At 45.3% G+C, this 15,004-nt stretch overlaps 1 protein-coding gene across 1 annotated transcript in view; it reads left to right on the top strand.

Annotated features, from left to right (window-relative positions):
- The window catches only part of dnaaf5 (dynein axonemal assembly factor 5), a gene marked incomplete at its 5' end in the record, with an annotated part of 44,044 nt that extends 29,040 nt beyond the window's left edge, over positions 1–15,004 (top strand). Inside the window, 4 exons of the mRNA XM_080775846.1 lie at positions 4,886–5,036; positions 7,080–7,236; positions 7,766–7,957; positions 14,477–15,004. Of these exons, the coding sequence (XP_080631972.1) occupies positions 4,886–5,036; positions 7,080–7,236; positions 7,766–7,957; positions 14,477–14,610 (634 nt within the window). The 3' untranslated portion in view covers positions 14,611–15,004. The remainder of the gene's footprint in view (positions 1–4,885; positions 5,037–7,079; positions 7,237–7,765; positions 7,958–14,476) is intronic.

The raw sequence follows: 15,004 nt of genomic DNA on the forward strand, positions 1-15,004 counted from the left end.
TCCGGTACTACACACCCTCCACCCAGAGCCCTCCTCCTCCTCTCCTCCACCTCCAGTACTACACACCCTCCACCCAGAGCCCTCCTCCTCCTATCCTCCACCTCCAGTACTACACACCCTCCACCCAGAGCCCTCCTCCTCCTCTCCTCCACCTCCGGTACTACACACCCTCCACCCAGAGCCCTCCTCCTCCTCTCCTCCACCTCCGGTACTACACACCCTCCACCCAGAGCCCTCCTCCTCCTCTTCTCCACCTCCGGTACTACACACCCTCCACCCAGAGCCCTCCTCCTCCTCTCCTCCACCTCCGGTACTACACACCCTCCACCCAGAGCCCTCCTCCTCCTCTCCTCCACCTCCAGTACTACACACCCTCCACCCAGAGCCCTCCTCCTCCTCTCCTCCACCTCCAGTACTACACACCCTCCACCCAGAGCCCTCCTCCTCCTCTCCTCCACCTCCAGTATTACACAGCCTCCACCCAGAGCCCTCCTATTCCTCCACCTCCAGTATTACACAGCCTCCACCCAGAGCCCTCCTATTCCTCCACCTCCAGTAATACACAGCCTCCACCCAGAGCCCTCCTCGACTATGTAATCCCCCCACCAACCCGCTCTAACCTGCAGGAATGCGTTCAGTCCCAGGGCCATGCGCTGTGCTCCAGCGGTTGTCTGTGCTCGCATGCAGCAGTTGGCTCCGTCAGTCAAAAAAAGAAAGAGAAAAGGTCAAAAAGAACTGTACTGTACGGTACACTTTTATTGTTAGTTATACTTTTATTGTTATAGTTATAAGTGCTCAGTGTGAATGGGCCTGTAGGCAGCTCAACAGTGCCGATTTAGGTCATCCAGCAGTATTGCAGCTCATACCCAAACAGACACTTTTTTTTTTGTTATCAAATGTTTTTTATTAAAGACAAAAAATCACAATAAGACACGTTAACATCATGAATGACTAAAGAAAACACATAAACACAACACATAACAGCAAAAGCAAGGAACACAAAAACAAACAATCCGTTTACGCCAGCAAAGAAGACACGAATACGGGTATTATTTAATGGTAACTGGGATACATCATTTAATAAGAATAGAGATGGGGAGGGTGTGATGTTAATTTGTAGAATAATCGAAAGATTAGCAGCAACCAGATTCCAAAATGCGAGGACACTCGGACACTCCCACACCATATGAAAGAATGTACCTACGGTGTTCGGAGTGCAGAAAGTGCCGTTGTGATTATTTAAAATCCGCATAGCACACAATCTGCAGGGGGTTAAGTATGTCCGATGAACAAAATTTAGATGAATTTGTTGATGATCAGGATTCCTAGAAGACAGGACAACATTAGACCACACTGTATCCCAGCTCCAATCTGGATCTAGATTTGGTATGTCATTCCTCCATACAGTATCGACAGCCAAGGTCCCATAACTAGATTCTAATAAATAATCATATAATATGGAAACAAAACCTCTTGACCTAACATCACAGATAAGTCTATGCAAAGGGTGCATTGCAAGGGGGGTCTGCCATGGAACCCCATATGTCCTCATGGCAGTTCTCAATTGTAAATAGGGAAAAAAAGAGTTACCAGGCAAGTATATAAATATCACATAAATTCTGGAAAGAACGTAAACCATTAACATCAAAGAAATCACCCAAAGTATGAATCCCCTTGGAACTCCATCTGGGAAAACGAATAGGACGATTGTCCAAAAGCAAACCATCATTGTTGAAAACGAATTCCATTTCAAATCAATCTTGCGCAATCTTTCAGCCACCCAAACAGACACTTAAGGACACATGAAGCACCGCTCAAGAACCTCATCACCGCATGACATCAGTAGAAACGAGACACGAGGTGTCTCTGACATGACACACCAAACAATGGATAATGAAGCCAAAATGTCACCATAGACACCCCCCCCCCCAAAAGGGAAATTTGGTAAGAAGAGCTTTCTTTTCAAGTGTCATGGCATTATTTCATGCATACGTGAGCACTTTGACTATAACAATGCCCTGCCACTGTCCCAACGAACATCATGGCCACCTACGCTGCTAACTGCTCATTTCATACGCCAGTCATATCTTCTCTGATCATAACATAACAGGACGCCATCAGGAGTCAGAAATCCTATTTCACGTTTCAGAAGACTTCAAACCAGCACTTGGAGTCGTGTGTGGGGGAGTTAGGCAGCGGTATACATTCATATTCCCATTCATATGTCATTGGCTTGTGATTTATGTCTCTCTCTCGTGCAGATTGCAGCCCACACACACACACACACACACACACACACACACACACACACACACACACACACACACACACACACACACACACACACTACAGTATGTCATCAAGGGTACAATGATAGTTCTACAGAAAACGCTCTGCTCTTTGTTCTGCCATCCCAAATGACATAATGACAGCTCAGATGTTGGAACAAGGGAGAAAGGGAAAACAAGATTGTGTTCGAATGGGTGCCTTTCATCACGCACGCGCACACACACACACACACACACACACACACACACACACACACACACACACACACACACACACACACACACACACACACACACGTATAAACATAATATGGCTGTAAGTGTTTCATGTGGATTTCCTAGCTGAGATTAAAAGGTGAAATGTAAGTAGAAGGAATGTGATATGTGAGAGATGGGGAATACAGCCTGCAACCCGTGGCAGGTAAAAATCTACATTTCCCTCTCACGCGCGGTGGATGAGGTAAGCTTTGTGCGTGCGTGTGGGTGGGTGGGTTGGGACATTCCATTGCTTTGAATCCATAATACTGTACTTCGTTGTACGACAAAAGTAGCCGCTCTACAAGCTCACTTAACGACACGTTGTTGTGAGCCTGTAGAGAGTTTTGTTACTCCTGAAATTCTATAAAAGAATGCCCAAAATGTGGATGCCAGGATGAATGTGGTTACCTCGGCGTCCAGCGGGCACAATGCTTCATTGCCTTGGACACGGTCACTCGGATGTGGACACACAAGTCTCTTTATGTCTTGGACATTATTTGTAAGGAGCTATCCACAACCATTATGCAGTGGTGAAAAGTATATTACTTAAGTAACATTACTTAAGTAAAACTTTGGGGTATTTGTATTTTACAATTATTAAATAATTTAAATTCTACGCCACTATGTCTCAGAGACAAATATTGTACTTTTACTCCACTACATTTATTTGAACAGCTACTTTGATTATTATTACAAAACATACATTAAATACTTTAGCCCTATATATATTTTGGGCATTTGAAAATAGCCGATCTACAAGCTCACAATGCGTCACACTTGAAATTGCACATTCTGCAAAGTGAGTAGGCTACTGTGTATTTTTGGTACTTTTAAGTACATTTTGATGCCAATACTTGATGCCAATACTTACTCAAGTACATTTTGAATTCCGGACTTTCGGAGTAGTTCTACATTGCAGTATTGATACTTTTACTAACAAACGTGAGTACTTATTCCACCACTGACCAAATGGGAGAAATGGAACAAAACAAGTTGTATTGTTGGGACGTCGGCTCCCCCTATTGGCAAATTAATTCCAAAGCCACATTTAACCACTTTGAACCTGGCAGTGGCATACCTGTTTCTAGGTGATTCTTTTTTTTTACCGATGCAGATTTACAATGAATGCATCGCGATGCAATGTGTTGTAGGTCAGCTATTCTCACCATGCAACACCATCATACCACAGAGTATAAAACCGGGCCTAACCACGTGAACCTTCAGGATTTAGCTGGGTTAACTGAGTTCTTTAGTTCTGGTTAATATACAGCATTTTTCATTGAACTCATGTATCAGTTATTCTGATGGAAGGGTTTAGCATACAACGTACTCTACTGATTAGTTTTAAGTGGTGGTCTTTCACGGTTACTAGTAGTTATGTAAACTACAAATGGAAGTTAATCAAATGTCAGAATAATTATAGCAGTGTAATCTACGAGAGCCGCGACACATGCGGCAGTGCGCCTGATTCACTGTCAGTTCGGCCTAAGTCGGCGTGGAAAAGTGTAGCGGTCGAAGCACATCCAGATGCTTTGTTCTTTACATTACTCTGTCAGGAGAGAGAGAGAGAGAGATAAAGGAGTGTCTGTCTCTCTCCCCTCAGCCTCGCCAGCCACCGGTTGGACGGTTTGCTGTGAGGTGAAGTCATGTGGGTCCATGCGGTCCCTTCATTACGTCCCCCGACGATCCTCATCAGTCACTGAGGATGACTCATTTATCACCTGCCAAGCTGCAGCTTCAGCACTGACACCGTTTATATTGGACTTCTGTGGGATCTTAAAATACCATGCAGCAAACCAGATGACTAGAGCCAGACCGATATATTAGTCTAGCCAATATATTGGACAATTATTTGCCTTTTTTGGCAGTATCGGTGTCAGCAATGTATGCAGCTGATGTGTCATGATCTTTAACCTCTTTCAACCTGCGGCACGTTCGGAAATAGTGCACTGAGCTCACTGTGCAATGCAAACTAATAGGCGAGTGCGTCCGGTGCAGCATTTCCGAACGCGCCCCTGGTGTTCCTCTTTTGGGCATGTCGTAAAAGGTTTAAAGGTAAAAAACTTCAAGTCTTCAGAAAATTTCAAAAACAGACTATCTGTTGTGACGTGAATCAATATAGCGGTAATCAATATTTGCTGTGAAATGTTTTGATTTGTGCACTTTTTGACCAATTTACAGCCAAAACATTGGTAATGGGCTAGGACAATTCCAGATTTGAGATCGGAATCAAAACTCTGGCATCAGTCGAGATCGACACATGAATATTTGTCTCTTTCTTGTCTCTCCCTCACTGTCTCTCTGTGTCTCTGTCTCTCTCTCTCTGTCTGTCTCTCCAGGTGTTTCAGCACTGAGTCAGAGAGGTTTCTACGTGAGGTGCTGCTCCCTAACCTAGTGTGGCATGCAGGCCGAACTTCTGCAGCCATCCGTACCTCGGCCCTCAGCTGTCTGCTCGCAACGCTGCATGGAGGGGCCATCGCGCCCGGACAGGTCCATACTCACTCACACAAACACTTTAACAGGTCCATACTCACTCACACAAACACTTTAACAGGTCCATACTCACTCACACAAACACTTTAACACTGGCACTCACTTAACACACGCAGAGGGATCCATGCAACACACACAGCGTATACAGTGGGTCAAAGACGACAACAGCGCTGTGTCGGAAAGCACCCGTTCTCCCTCGGAGAAGGCGCACATGTTCAACCTTTTGTCTGCAGAAGCGTTTGACAGTACGTACGTCGGCTGTAAAAGAAGGGAAGTGGTTGGGGCGTTCCACTAACCCTACAGGAGATGACATTTACCTCAAACTCTCCCTCTGTTTAGTCCATTTCACATCTACATAGATGGTCCCGCGAGGCCATTTAGTCAAATATACTGTCCCCCCCGTCCCGTCCCGCCCCCCCCTTGGCCGCAAGAGTTGGCCAGAGCCGGGCAGCAGGTGTATACGGGGGCGAGCGGGTTCACATACCTTTGTCCCCACCATGGAACAATGCTTCCTTTATGCTGCACCGTGCTTGTGTGTTGAACTCGCAGCTATCATCGGGACACATTGTGACCAATCACACACAGTCACACACACACACACACACACACACCCTCTGACCTTGCTGTGTGTTGTCCTTGTGAGGTGACCGGTCAGAACAGACTGCCACACCTTTTAACAGTCAAAGGCTTGCAGTGTGCATGCCGTGTAGGAATGCACCAATAATTCAAGTTAAATTCAAAATCTAAGTGTTTATAACTAGGCAATAACCCTAACCCAATATAAATATAAGATACATTTAAGATACTATACTATATAATAGGTGCAATTACTGCCTATGGGCAACCACACTAAGAACACATGGGTGCGTGTGGGTTTGTGCATGCTTGCATGCGCGTGTCTGCCTGAGAGTATTTCCCAAGGTGAATTAAATAGTCTGTGTCAGTGGGACATTGTTCCCCAACTCCTTCCTGTTAAAACAATTAGCTGCTCCACTTACACTTGGCACCCAAAGATTGTCACTGATGTAATGCTCACCTCTTTGCCAAACCCTCTTTCCGTCTCTCACTCCTGGCTCCTTTTTTTATGTTTTGCCTGCACAGTTACGATAGCAAACAGATACTGTAGCATGACAGCGGTTTTAGCCATCACCTCCGCAACACATCCAGACTTGACGACATGCACGGCTTCACCCTGTTTGTCCATTTCCTGTGTTTGTCATCTTCTGCTGTGATGAACGTCCGTCACTGACAGACAGCTGAAGTCACACATTGTGTTTTTCTACAAACTGACCATGAGTCCCGTCCTAACGAGCATCTGTCATACTCCAGTTTATCTCCTCCGCATTTCAAAACCCACACATTCATAAAAGTGTCAACTTCCAAAACACACAGATTTACTGTTCTGCATCCCACTGGTATTTCAGGCTTCGTTTTCCAAGCTCTCCATGTTAATAATTGCACAGTTAAGCCACTGTCTTTCAACATAATGCTCTGACTGCGACACACATTGAAACATTAGTGAACATTACCGTTCTGTGATCCAAGTAAAAAAAGACCCAAGGGATGATTCCACAACAGAAAAACATATGTTGCTATATCAGTGGTGCTCAAAACCTTTTCATGTCAAGGACACCCAATATCTTTTAATTTGGCCGCAGAAATATTTTGTTCCAGCGACCCCCAGAAGCAAAGATTTTAGTTTAAAACGTTCGCTTCAAAAGATATAGCTTCCTAGAAGTAACACGAAGTGGCGTGCTTGTATATCTGCTATTTTTGAATAGCCAAAGTAAAAAATATTACTTTAAAATCTAACATGACAGATCCTTTCTCGGTTTTAATGGGTTAAAGCTGCCATACCATAACTCTACGCACCCTCTATTCAATCTGCCCAGTTTGATCCAAAATGAAGAATAAAGCTGTCCCAATTGAAGTGATCACTGTGACAAACAGCAGGCCAGTGATTACAACACAAATCACTCCACTGGGCGTGGGCGTTAAAAAGGAATTTGGACAAACCTGCTGCTCAAACTGTGTCTGCAGTTGGTGTGCTTGGAAGAGAAGCTGACTCCGCAGGTGCTGTCTGCCCTGGAGGAAGACTCTCAGATGGCCAGACTGCTCGCCTGTCGCTCCCTCTTCACCATGCTCAAACTGATAGGACCTAGTCTGCATCCTGATGCCCTCAACAAGATCTACCCAGGTAGAGCAGTAGGAATATTTGTCGCTGAGATGTAGTGGAGTGGAAGTAAAAGTATTAGACATTGGGAACCCCTTTTGGTGTTACCATTATGTTATGCTTTAGCTATTGAAAAATAGCAGATCTACAAGCTCATAGCGCGCCACCGAGTGGCGTGCTTACGAGCTTGTAGGTCTGCTATTTTTGAAAGATCGAAGAACGACTGACATAGAAACATAGCTTTTTCAGAAAACTGTCAGGATGTAGAAGACATTTTTAGAATCTTATCTCAGGTCAACAATGGGTTAAGTATGTATATTATGTATATGTACATATGTACTGTATATGTTATTATGTATATGTGATGTATGCCATGCTTTTTGTTTTTGCTTAAATGTATGCCATGCTTTTGTTTTTGCTTAAATGTAAGTCGCTCTGGATCAAGAGCGTCTGTTAAATGCCTAAATTGTAAATTGTAAGTAAAGTACAAATACCACAAAATTGTACTGAAGTAAATGTACTTACAGTAGTTACTTTACGCCACGGTCCACAGCTGTGCTGAAGCGCCTTGACGACAGCAGTGAGGAGGTGCGTGCCGTGGCTCTGCGGACCCTGGACCTGTGGCTGTCCAGCCTGAGGAAAGACTACAACCCCCAGATCTGCAGGCTGCACCTGGAGCTTCTGTTCCAGCAGCTCCTCCTGCATCTGGACGACCCGGACGCCGCCACGCAGGAACGAGTGCTGGGTGAGTCTCGGGGCCACAGGGGTTCTGACAGGAACGAGTGCTGGGTGAGTCTCGGGGCCACAGGGGTTCTGACAGGAACGAGTGCTGGGTGAGTCTCGGGGCCACAGGGGTTCTGACAGGAACGAGTGCTGGGTGAGTCTCGGGGCCACAGGGGTTCTGACAGGAACGAGTGCTGGGTGAGACTCGGGCCACAGGGGTTCTGACAGGAACGAGTGCTGGGTGAGACTCGGGTCCACAGGGGTTCTGACAGGAACGAGTGCTGGGTGAGACTCGGGGCCACAGGGGTTCTGACTTGCAAACTCGAGATTATAGGTTGGAGCGTTCATAGCTTTGACACTATAGGGGTGGGACGACATGGGTACCTCACGATACGATATCTGTGGCGATATTAGGCCCTCCATAATGATAATATCGTGATATTCGATACATTGCAATATTCAATATATTGCATGAAATTTCCTCAATGATATATATCACAATATCCGTAAGTGAAAATGAAAAAATAACTATGAAATAATTATGTATTTATTCCAAAATATCCAAAAGATGAATCTTGCCTCCTCCAAACAGCAAAACACTGTTTGGAGGAGGCAACTTGTCCACAAGTTGCCTACTACTAACTAATCAATATAACGATATTGGGAGGACGATACAATATGTCGTGGGAGGAAGTATCGCGATTTAACACTACTAGACCTGTACGTGCCCGTCGGCCTCTGGCCTACTTGGGAACGATGCAACTTGGGAACCAAATAATACTTGTGTTACCATTATGTTATGCTTTAGCTATTGAAAAATAGCAGATCTACAAGCTCGTAAGCGCGCCACTCAGTGGCGCTTACAAGCTTGTAGGTCTGCTATTTTTGAAAGATCGAAGAACGACTGACATAGAAACATAGCTTTTTCAGAAAACTGTCAGGATGTAGAAGACATTTTTAGAATCTTATCTCAGGTCAACAATGGGTTAAGTATGTATATTATGTATATGTATGTACTGTATATGTTATTATGTATATGTGATGTATGCCATGCTTTTTGTTTTTGCTTAAATGTATGCCATGCAGGACGATACAATATGTCGTGGGAGGAAGTATCGCGATTTAACACTACTAGACCTGTACGTGCCCGTCGGCCTCTGGCCTACTTGGGAACGATGCAACTTGGGAACCAAATAATACCCTTATAAAACTTTTCATAGCACCCATTTTAACTATCTGTCTGTGTCCCTTTTGTGCCCATACTGTATATGGAGATCTCTGTAGTATCAATACCCGTTGTCATAGCACCCATTTTAAAGGACCACTTCACCACTTTTCAACCTATCTTCATATAATAGGTCCTCACTAATAATCATGACAGAATAGCGCAATTTTTTTCTTCTCGGTCTGTGTCTCATAGGAGGGCTGTGGGCAGTTCAGAAACCGTCTTCCTTCCAGTGACATCATCGATGGGGAATACAAGCTAATAGAAACTGCAGGCTTTCTAGTCCTGAAAAGTTGCAATGCGAAAATGGAAGCCATCGTTCTCATTCAACATTTTTATAAAAAAATCTTGTTTAAATAAATGTCTGCCTAATGATGATGTCACTGGAAGACGGTTTCTAAACTGCCTACAGCCCTCCTATGAGACACAGACTGAGTAGATAAAAATCGTGCCATTTTATCATGATTATTAGTGAGGACATATTATATGAAGATTCGTGAAAAGTGGTGAAGTGGTCATTTAACTGTCTGTCTGTGTCCCACATGGAGATCTCTGTATTTGTCACTGTGAAGAGTGCAAACACAGACACACACACACAACGTCCAGTCCCCGATGACACACTCATCCACGTAACCCTCACTTTATGTCCTAAACTAACTATTACTTTAAGTATATATATTTTAACACCATATATTTCACTGCATAGTTTATAGGCAACAAAGTCTTATGCACACCTATATGCTCTGAGACGGGTGCGTAGGCAGGGCTCAATGCACACAAAGTGCACAAAGACCCGCACACCGTCTGCACCTGCAATACGAACTTTATTTAGGCAACGTTTCGGTCAAAGACCTTCTCCAGGCATCTGCTGATAATAGGTAGCCACATACAGTAGCTATATACTGTACATACACATAGATCCACAATGACTGTCGCCCTCGTTAGTAGGGATGAGACCCATAGCAGGTGGTGACTGTGTAGTTTATGAATTGTACACATTGATAAAGTTCCCTGGTGTGGTTCCCTGCACAGGTTTGACACGGCCAGTGTGAAGGCAAACCGTAGCAAATGAAACATGCAAGAATGATACAACAAAGATTCACTCCCCTCACACCAACCTCTGGTATTACCTTCTCCTGTGTTCTACCCAGGGCTTCATACAGCAGGACAGTGAGTTCAATGAGCATCTGATGCTCATTGGAAAACTGTGCGTGTGGAATGCTGTACTAGGTAAAAAAAACAAAACCGGGAGGGATTTTAAACCACTGACCCTTTGTGTCTGGTGTAAGCTCATGCTCACTGTTAATCATCATAATAACTACAACCTGGATGAAACCTTGTTATTCTCCAGGTGGTCTTTAATTCATTTTTAACGAGTCTCTTAATGGGTGATCGTGACGGGACGTTGATACCACTCCAGATAAGCACAGGGAGTGGGGTTGTGTATATGACATTGCAAGAGCACTTAATGTAAAACATATTTAGCCTACAGTGTGTGCGTGTGTGAGCGCGTGCGTGCGTGCGTGCGTGCATGCGTGTGTGTGTGTGTGTGTGTGTGTGTGTGTGTGTGTGTGTGTGTGTGTGTGTGTGTGTGTGTGTGTGTGTGTGTGTGTGTGTGTGTGTGTGTGTGTGTGTGTGTGTGTGTGTGTGTGTGTGTGTGTGTGTGTGTGTGTGTGTGTGTGTGTGTGTGTGTGTACGTTTGATGATGTGCTGTGTGATACCATTCATTATTCCGATACTCATATCATGCTGGTAGAGATAGTGGAGAGGGCGATGATGGTGAATATGAGGTGATTATGACACCAGAGTCTCGCTGTGATCAGAGGCGCTTGCACATGGGATGAGAGGCATTATGGGGGAACCCCCTGCCATAATCCAAAACCATCTCGTTGCCCTGGCATGCTGCCAACACACACACCCTTCATTTCAAAGGCTCTGCATTATCCTCCTTTTCCACTCCATTTATCATCAACAGCAGCTCGGACGAAGCCCCCTGCCAAAGGTAGTCTGTCAAGGGCCGGGGTGCTAGGGAGTGAAACATCCAGGGACGGGATGTATGTGTGCGCGCGTGTGTGTGCGTGTGCGTTCATTCCTGAGGCCTGCTGTGAGAGACACACACACACACACACACACACACACACAGCACTCGCATACAGGTGCCCTCCACTCAACACCACTTCCCCCTCTCTCCTCTGCCAGCACACCTAGCATTGAGGGCTCACAGTGGGGCTAACGTGAGCCTCATGTCCCCGTCTCCCTCTTCAGAACATCTCAGCACAGGCCCGTCCCCCCCCCTGTTAATCGCAACCACATGGCGACGGCATTTCTCCACGCACCCATCCCACATAATCCCCCTGTCTTTTATCCGCCTCCCTTCCTCATTTCTCCCTCTTCCTCACTTCCTCTTGTTCCTCCTCCGCTGGCCCGCCCGGTGTTTTCCAAGAGACTCAACGATCCGTATAACTTCAGTGGCTGTGTTTTTATTTATGCGCCCGTGGAAAGTCTGACCCTCTTTGTATAGGTCAGGGGTGATGGTGGCGGTGGGGGAGGGGGGGGGGGGTTCTGAGTCCCTCTGGACTTTCACTTTCTCCCACTCGCATGGATGTTAGTTGTCATTACCTTTGACAGGAGGCAGGTGAGCGCTGATGCCTTGGCCAGAGACCGGGAGGCCCCGCCAGGTCCGGTATCTCTCGTCTTCATGCGGGGAGACGAGAGAGAGAAGCACAGGATTCTCACACTCGCCAGATGCAGCAATAGCTTCCATAGCCAGACGAGAGTGCTTTTGAACTCCATCCAAGAATAATAAGTTCCTTTTCTTCTTCTTTTTTTTTCCTTAACCGGTAGTTGTTAAGGGTGTAGCCTTGACTACAGAAGATGGAATTAAGAACAGGGATATAAATCTACTTCATGAACCAACCGTCACTAAAATACTGTGTGTGTGTGTGTGTGTGTGTGTGTGTGTGTGTGTGTGTGTGTGTGTGTGTGTGTGTGTGTGTGTGTGTGTGTGTGTGTGTGTGTGTGTGTGTGTGTGTGTGTGTGTGTGTGTGTGTGTGTGTGTGTGTGTGTGTGTGTGTGTGTGTGTGTGTGTGTGTGTGTGTGTGTGTCAACCAGATGTCTGGGTTTGAAGCAACATCTTGACAAACCAGGACACCTGTCCCATCAAATCTCTGGAAAATGCTAATCTGTCCTGGTTTTCATCAACATCCTTTTTTTTTAACCTTTTTCCCTTTCACCTCGCTGAGCGTGCAGAACTGTCTCCAAAAGCCTTCCTTTTGGGCCCAGTGACACAGGGCCGCGCCAGCTCTGATACAGATTCCAAACATCAAGCTGAAATACACATGATCCGCGGATTTCCCACATACGAGAGCTTTGAGTGATATCTGGAGTGGAAACAAAGAGACTTTTTTTTTGGTCTTTTCTTTAGTTTCCAGTATTCGTTCTCAGTCTCACTTAGGGTAAAGAAACGTGTGGAGAGAGGAGATGCTCTGGAGTCTCCCGGAGGAAAATGAGACGGGCTCACATTGTGCTGCTGAGTGATCATCCACTCGTAACGCTGCGGACACAGATCTCAACACATTCCGGCACTCTCATGCATGACTCCGTTTGAAGCCACCCCCCCTCGCCCCCATCTCTTTCTTTTTATCTCTCCATCTTTGTTCCTTCTATTCTCAATCCCATTCTTATGGATCTTGGATTTCAAAAGCATATCTGTGTGAAGTGGCTGGACGGCTGCAGCATTCATGACAGCATGACGGACAGCAACCCCCCCCCCCCCCCCCCCCTCCCAGTTCTCTTCTCTTCTGGTAATCCCGCTATAGCGTCTGCTACCTGCTCACACGCTCACACACATGCACACACTTAAGGTTGGCACGAGCAGATCCCCCTGCATGCTCACAAGTCGTCGTTGTTCTCCTTTGTTCCCATGATGCCTCCCCGACATTTCCCCACTTCCCACTGCAAGACAGGACAGTGTACACAACTGGTGAAAGAGACGGGGAGAAATCCCCTCCACCTCTTTTGAGGAACAAAGGCGCATTCCGCCAAGTATCAGATGATGAGTTTACGTGAGGGAACGCGTTCAGAGTGACAGCGGTGTCACCGCTGGAGCTGTTCTCGTTCAATGTGGTTTCCTGAGCATTTGCCGTTGACACCAGTTGATGTAACTGGATACCATTGAAGCTCTGCAATTTGTCCCTGCTGTTAAAAACTGGATACAAATCTGAAAGGGACGTATTGCCACCTGGTGGAAGGTTATAGCATGTGCACATCTGAGTTGATGTAGTTTGCCATTTAAATCTGGCGGCCTGATGGCTGTATGTCAACACTGAATTTGGCCAGAGCATTTACAGTATAGTCTGTGGCTAACCCTTACCTTGGCTTAAGCTGTAAGTACTTGGTTTTTTGTTACAATGTATACAGTATTTTTATTGAACGCAACACGCTGATAGATTTAAATCATCTCTGAAAGAAAGCAGAACTGGATCCCCCCCAATGGCTTTAAGAAAAAAGCTGAATTGGACCCCTGGCGCCTTTTAAGATAAACTGGACCACATGCACCTTAAAGCCCTAGAGAAGCCTTAGAGTAGATATGTATGTTACAAGTGAGAAATAAATGAAATCTTCATAAATATTTTCAGATCTTGTGACCTCTGTCACAAATATCATTCAATGCCGACTGCAGAAGTTGAAATACATTGAGGATGTGGCATTTCTCACTACCTACCTACTGTAACACTATGAAGATATGTACCAATGTCCCTTAGCATCAAATTATATGATGTCATATGATGGCATGATGATGGCACGGGACATACGGAAGCAGACCGTGCAGGTATGTGCAGCGTATGTCCCAGATATGTACCAATGCCAGGGTATAATTGGTTTACGATGGTGACGTAACGATGTAATGTTTCAGTGTCGGGTGGACTAAAGGTAATGCCCCTATGTATGTAATATTACACCACTGCCATAACAGGCATAAGTAATCATTACCATACTTCAAAATACTACTTTTTTCATCCAAAAGCAAGGTACGTAGCAAATAGCTAAACCTAATAATTCAATATTGCAAACCTTCTTTCACAGAGAGGCTGAGATTGGAAAGTTTGTAGCGGTCTACAGTACTTGCACCCTCTGCTTGCGCACTAGTAGGCCTACTTGTGTGTAACAAGCAAGTAGGCACTCGACAGAGTGCAGTTCTAGTTATTTCTGTATTCACTGACGTGTGTGTGTGTGTGTGTGTGTGTGTGTGTGTGTGTGTGTGTGTGTGTGTGTGTGTGTGTGTGTGTGTGTTCTCTCATGTGTGCGTGTTCTCAGAGGTGCTGAAGACGGGCAGTTCAGTCTGCCCGGCTCTGCTGAAGAAGGAAGTGGAAGCGGTGAGGGACAAACAGCGCAGCCCCGTCTACTGTGACCAACTGCTCCAACACATCAACTCTGACTCTCCCCAGTGACTCGCTCATTGTAACACACAACAACTGGAACTCTGCCTCAGTGGCAAAAGATCACCTACTGTATGTGGACCAGTAGTGCTTGTGAACAGTCAAATGCAAAGTGCACTGCATTATGATGGGACAGATCTTTGCACGAAAATGGTCCAGCATGTATTCATTGAAGATTTGAAGATGACATACCGTATGCTGTGTTGTTACGGGACCTTTAAATCATCTAGATATACTGTACTGTTCTGTGTCCCAAAATTGTTGCCTTATTTCCATTTGTTCTACAACTAAAACGTGTACATTCTTATGAATATATTACTTAGGTGCTTTTATTTTCCTTCACTGCATTGTTTTAAAACTTATTATTTTGGGAAGTTTTTTTTACGAGTAAATTGCTTTAACTGTG

Source organism: Protomyctophum bolini (assembly GCF_963924005.1).
Source record: "Protomyctophum bolini genome assembly, chromosome: 11".
Taxonomy (NCBI): Eukaryota; Metazoa; Chordata; class Actinopteri; order Myctophiformes; family Myctophidae; genus Protomyctophum; species Protomyctophum bolini.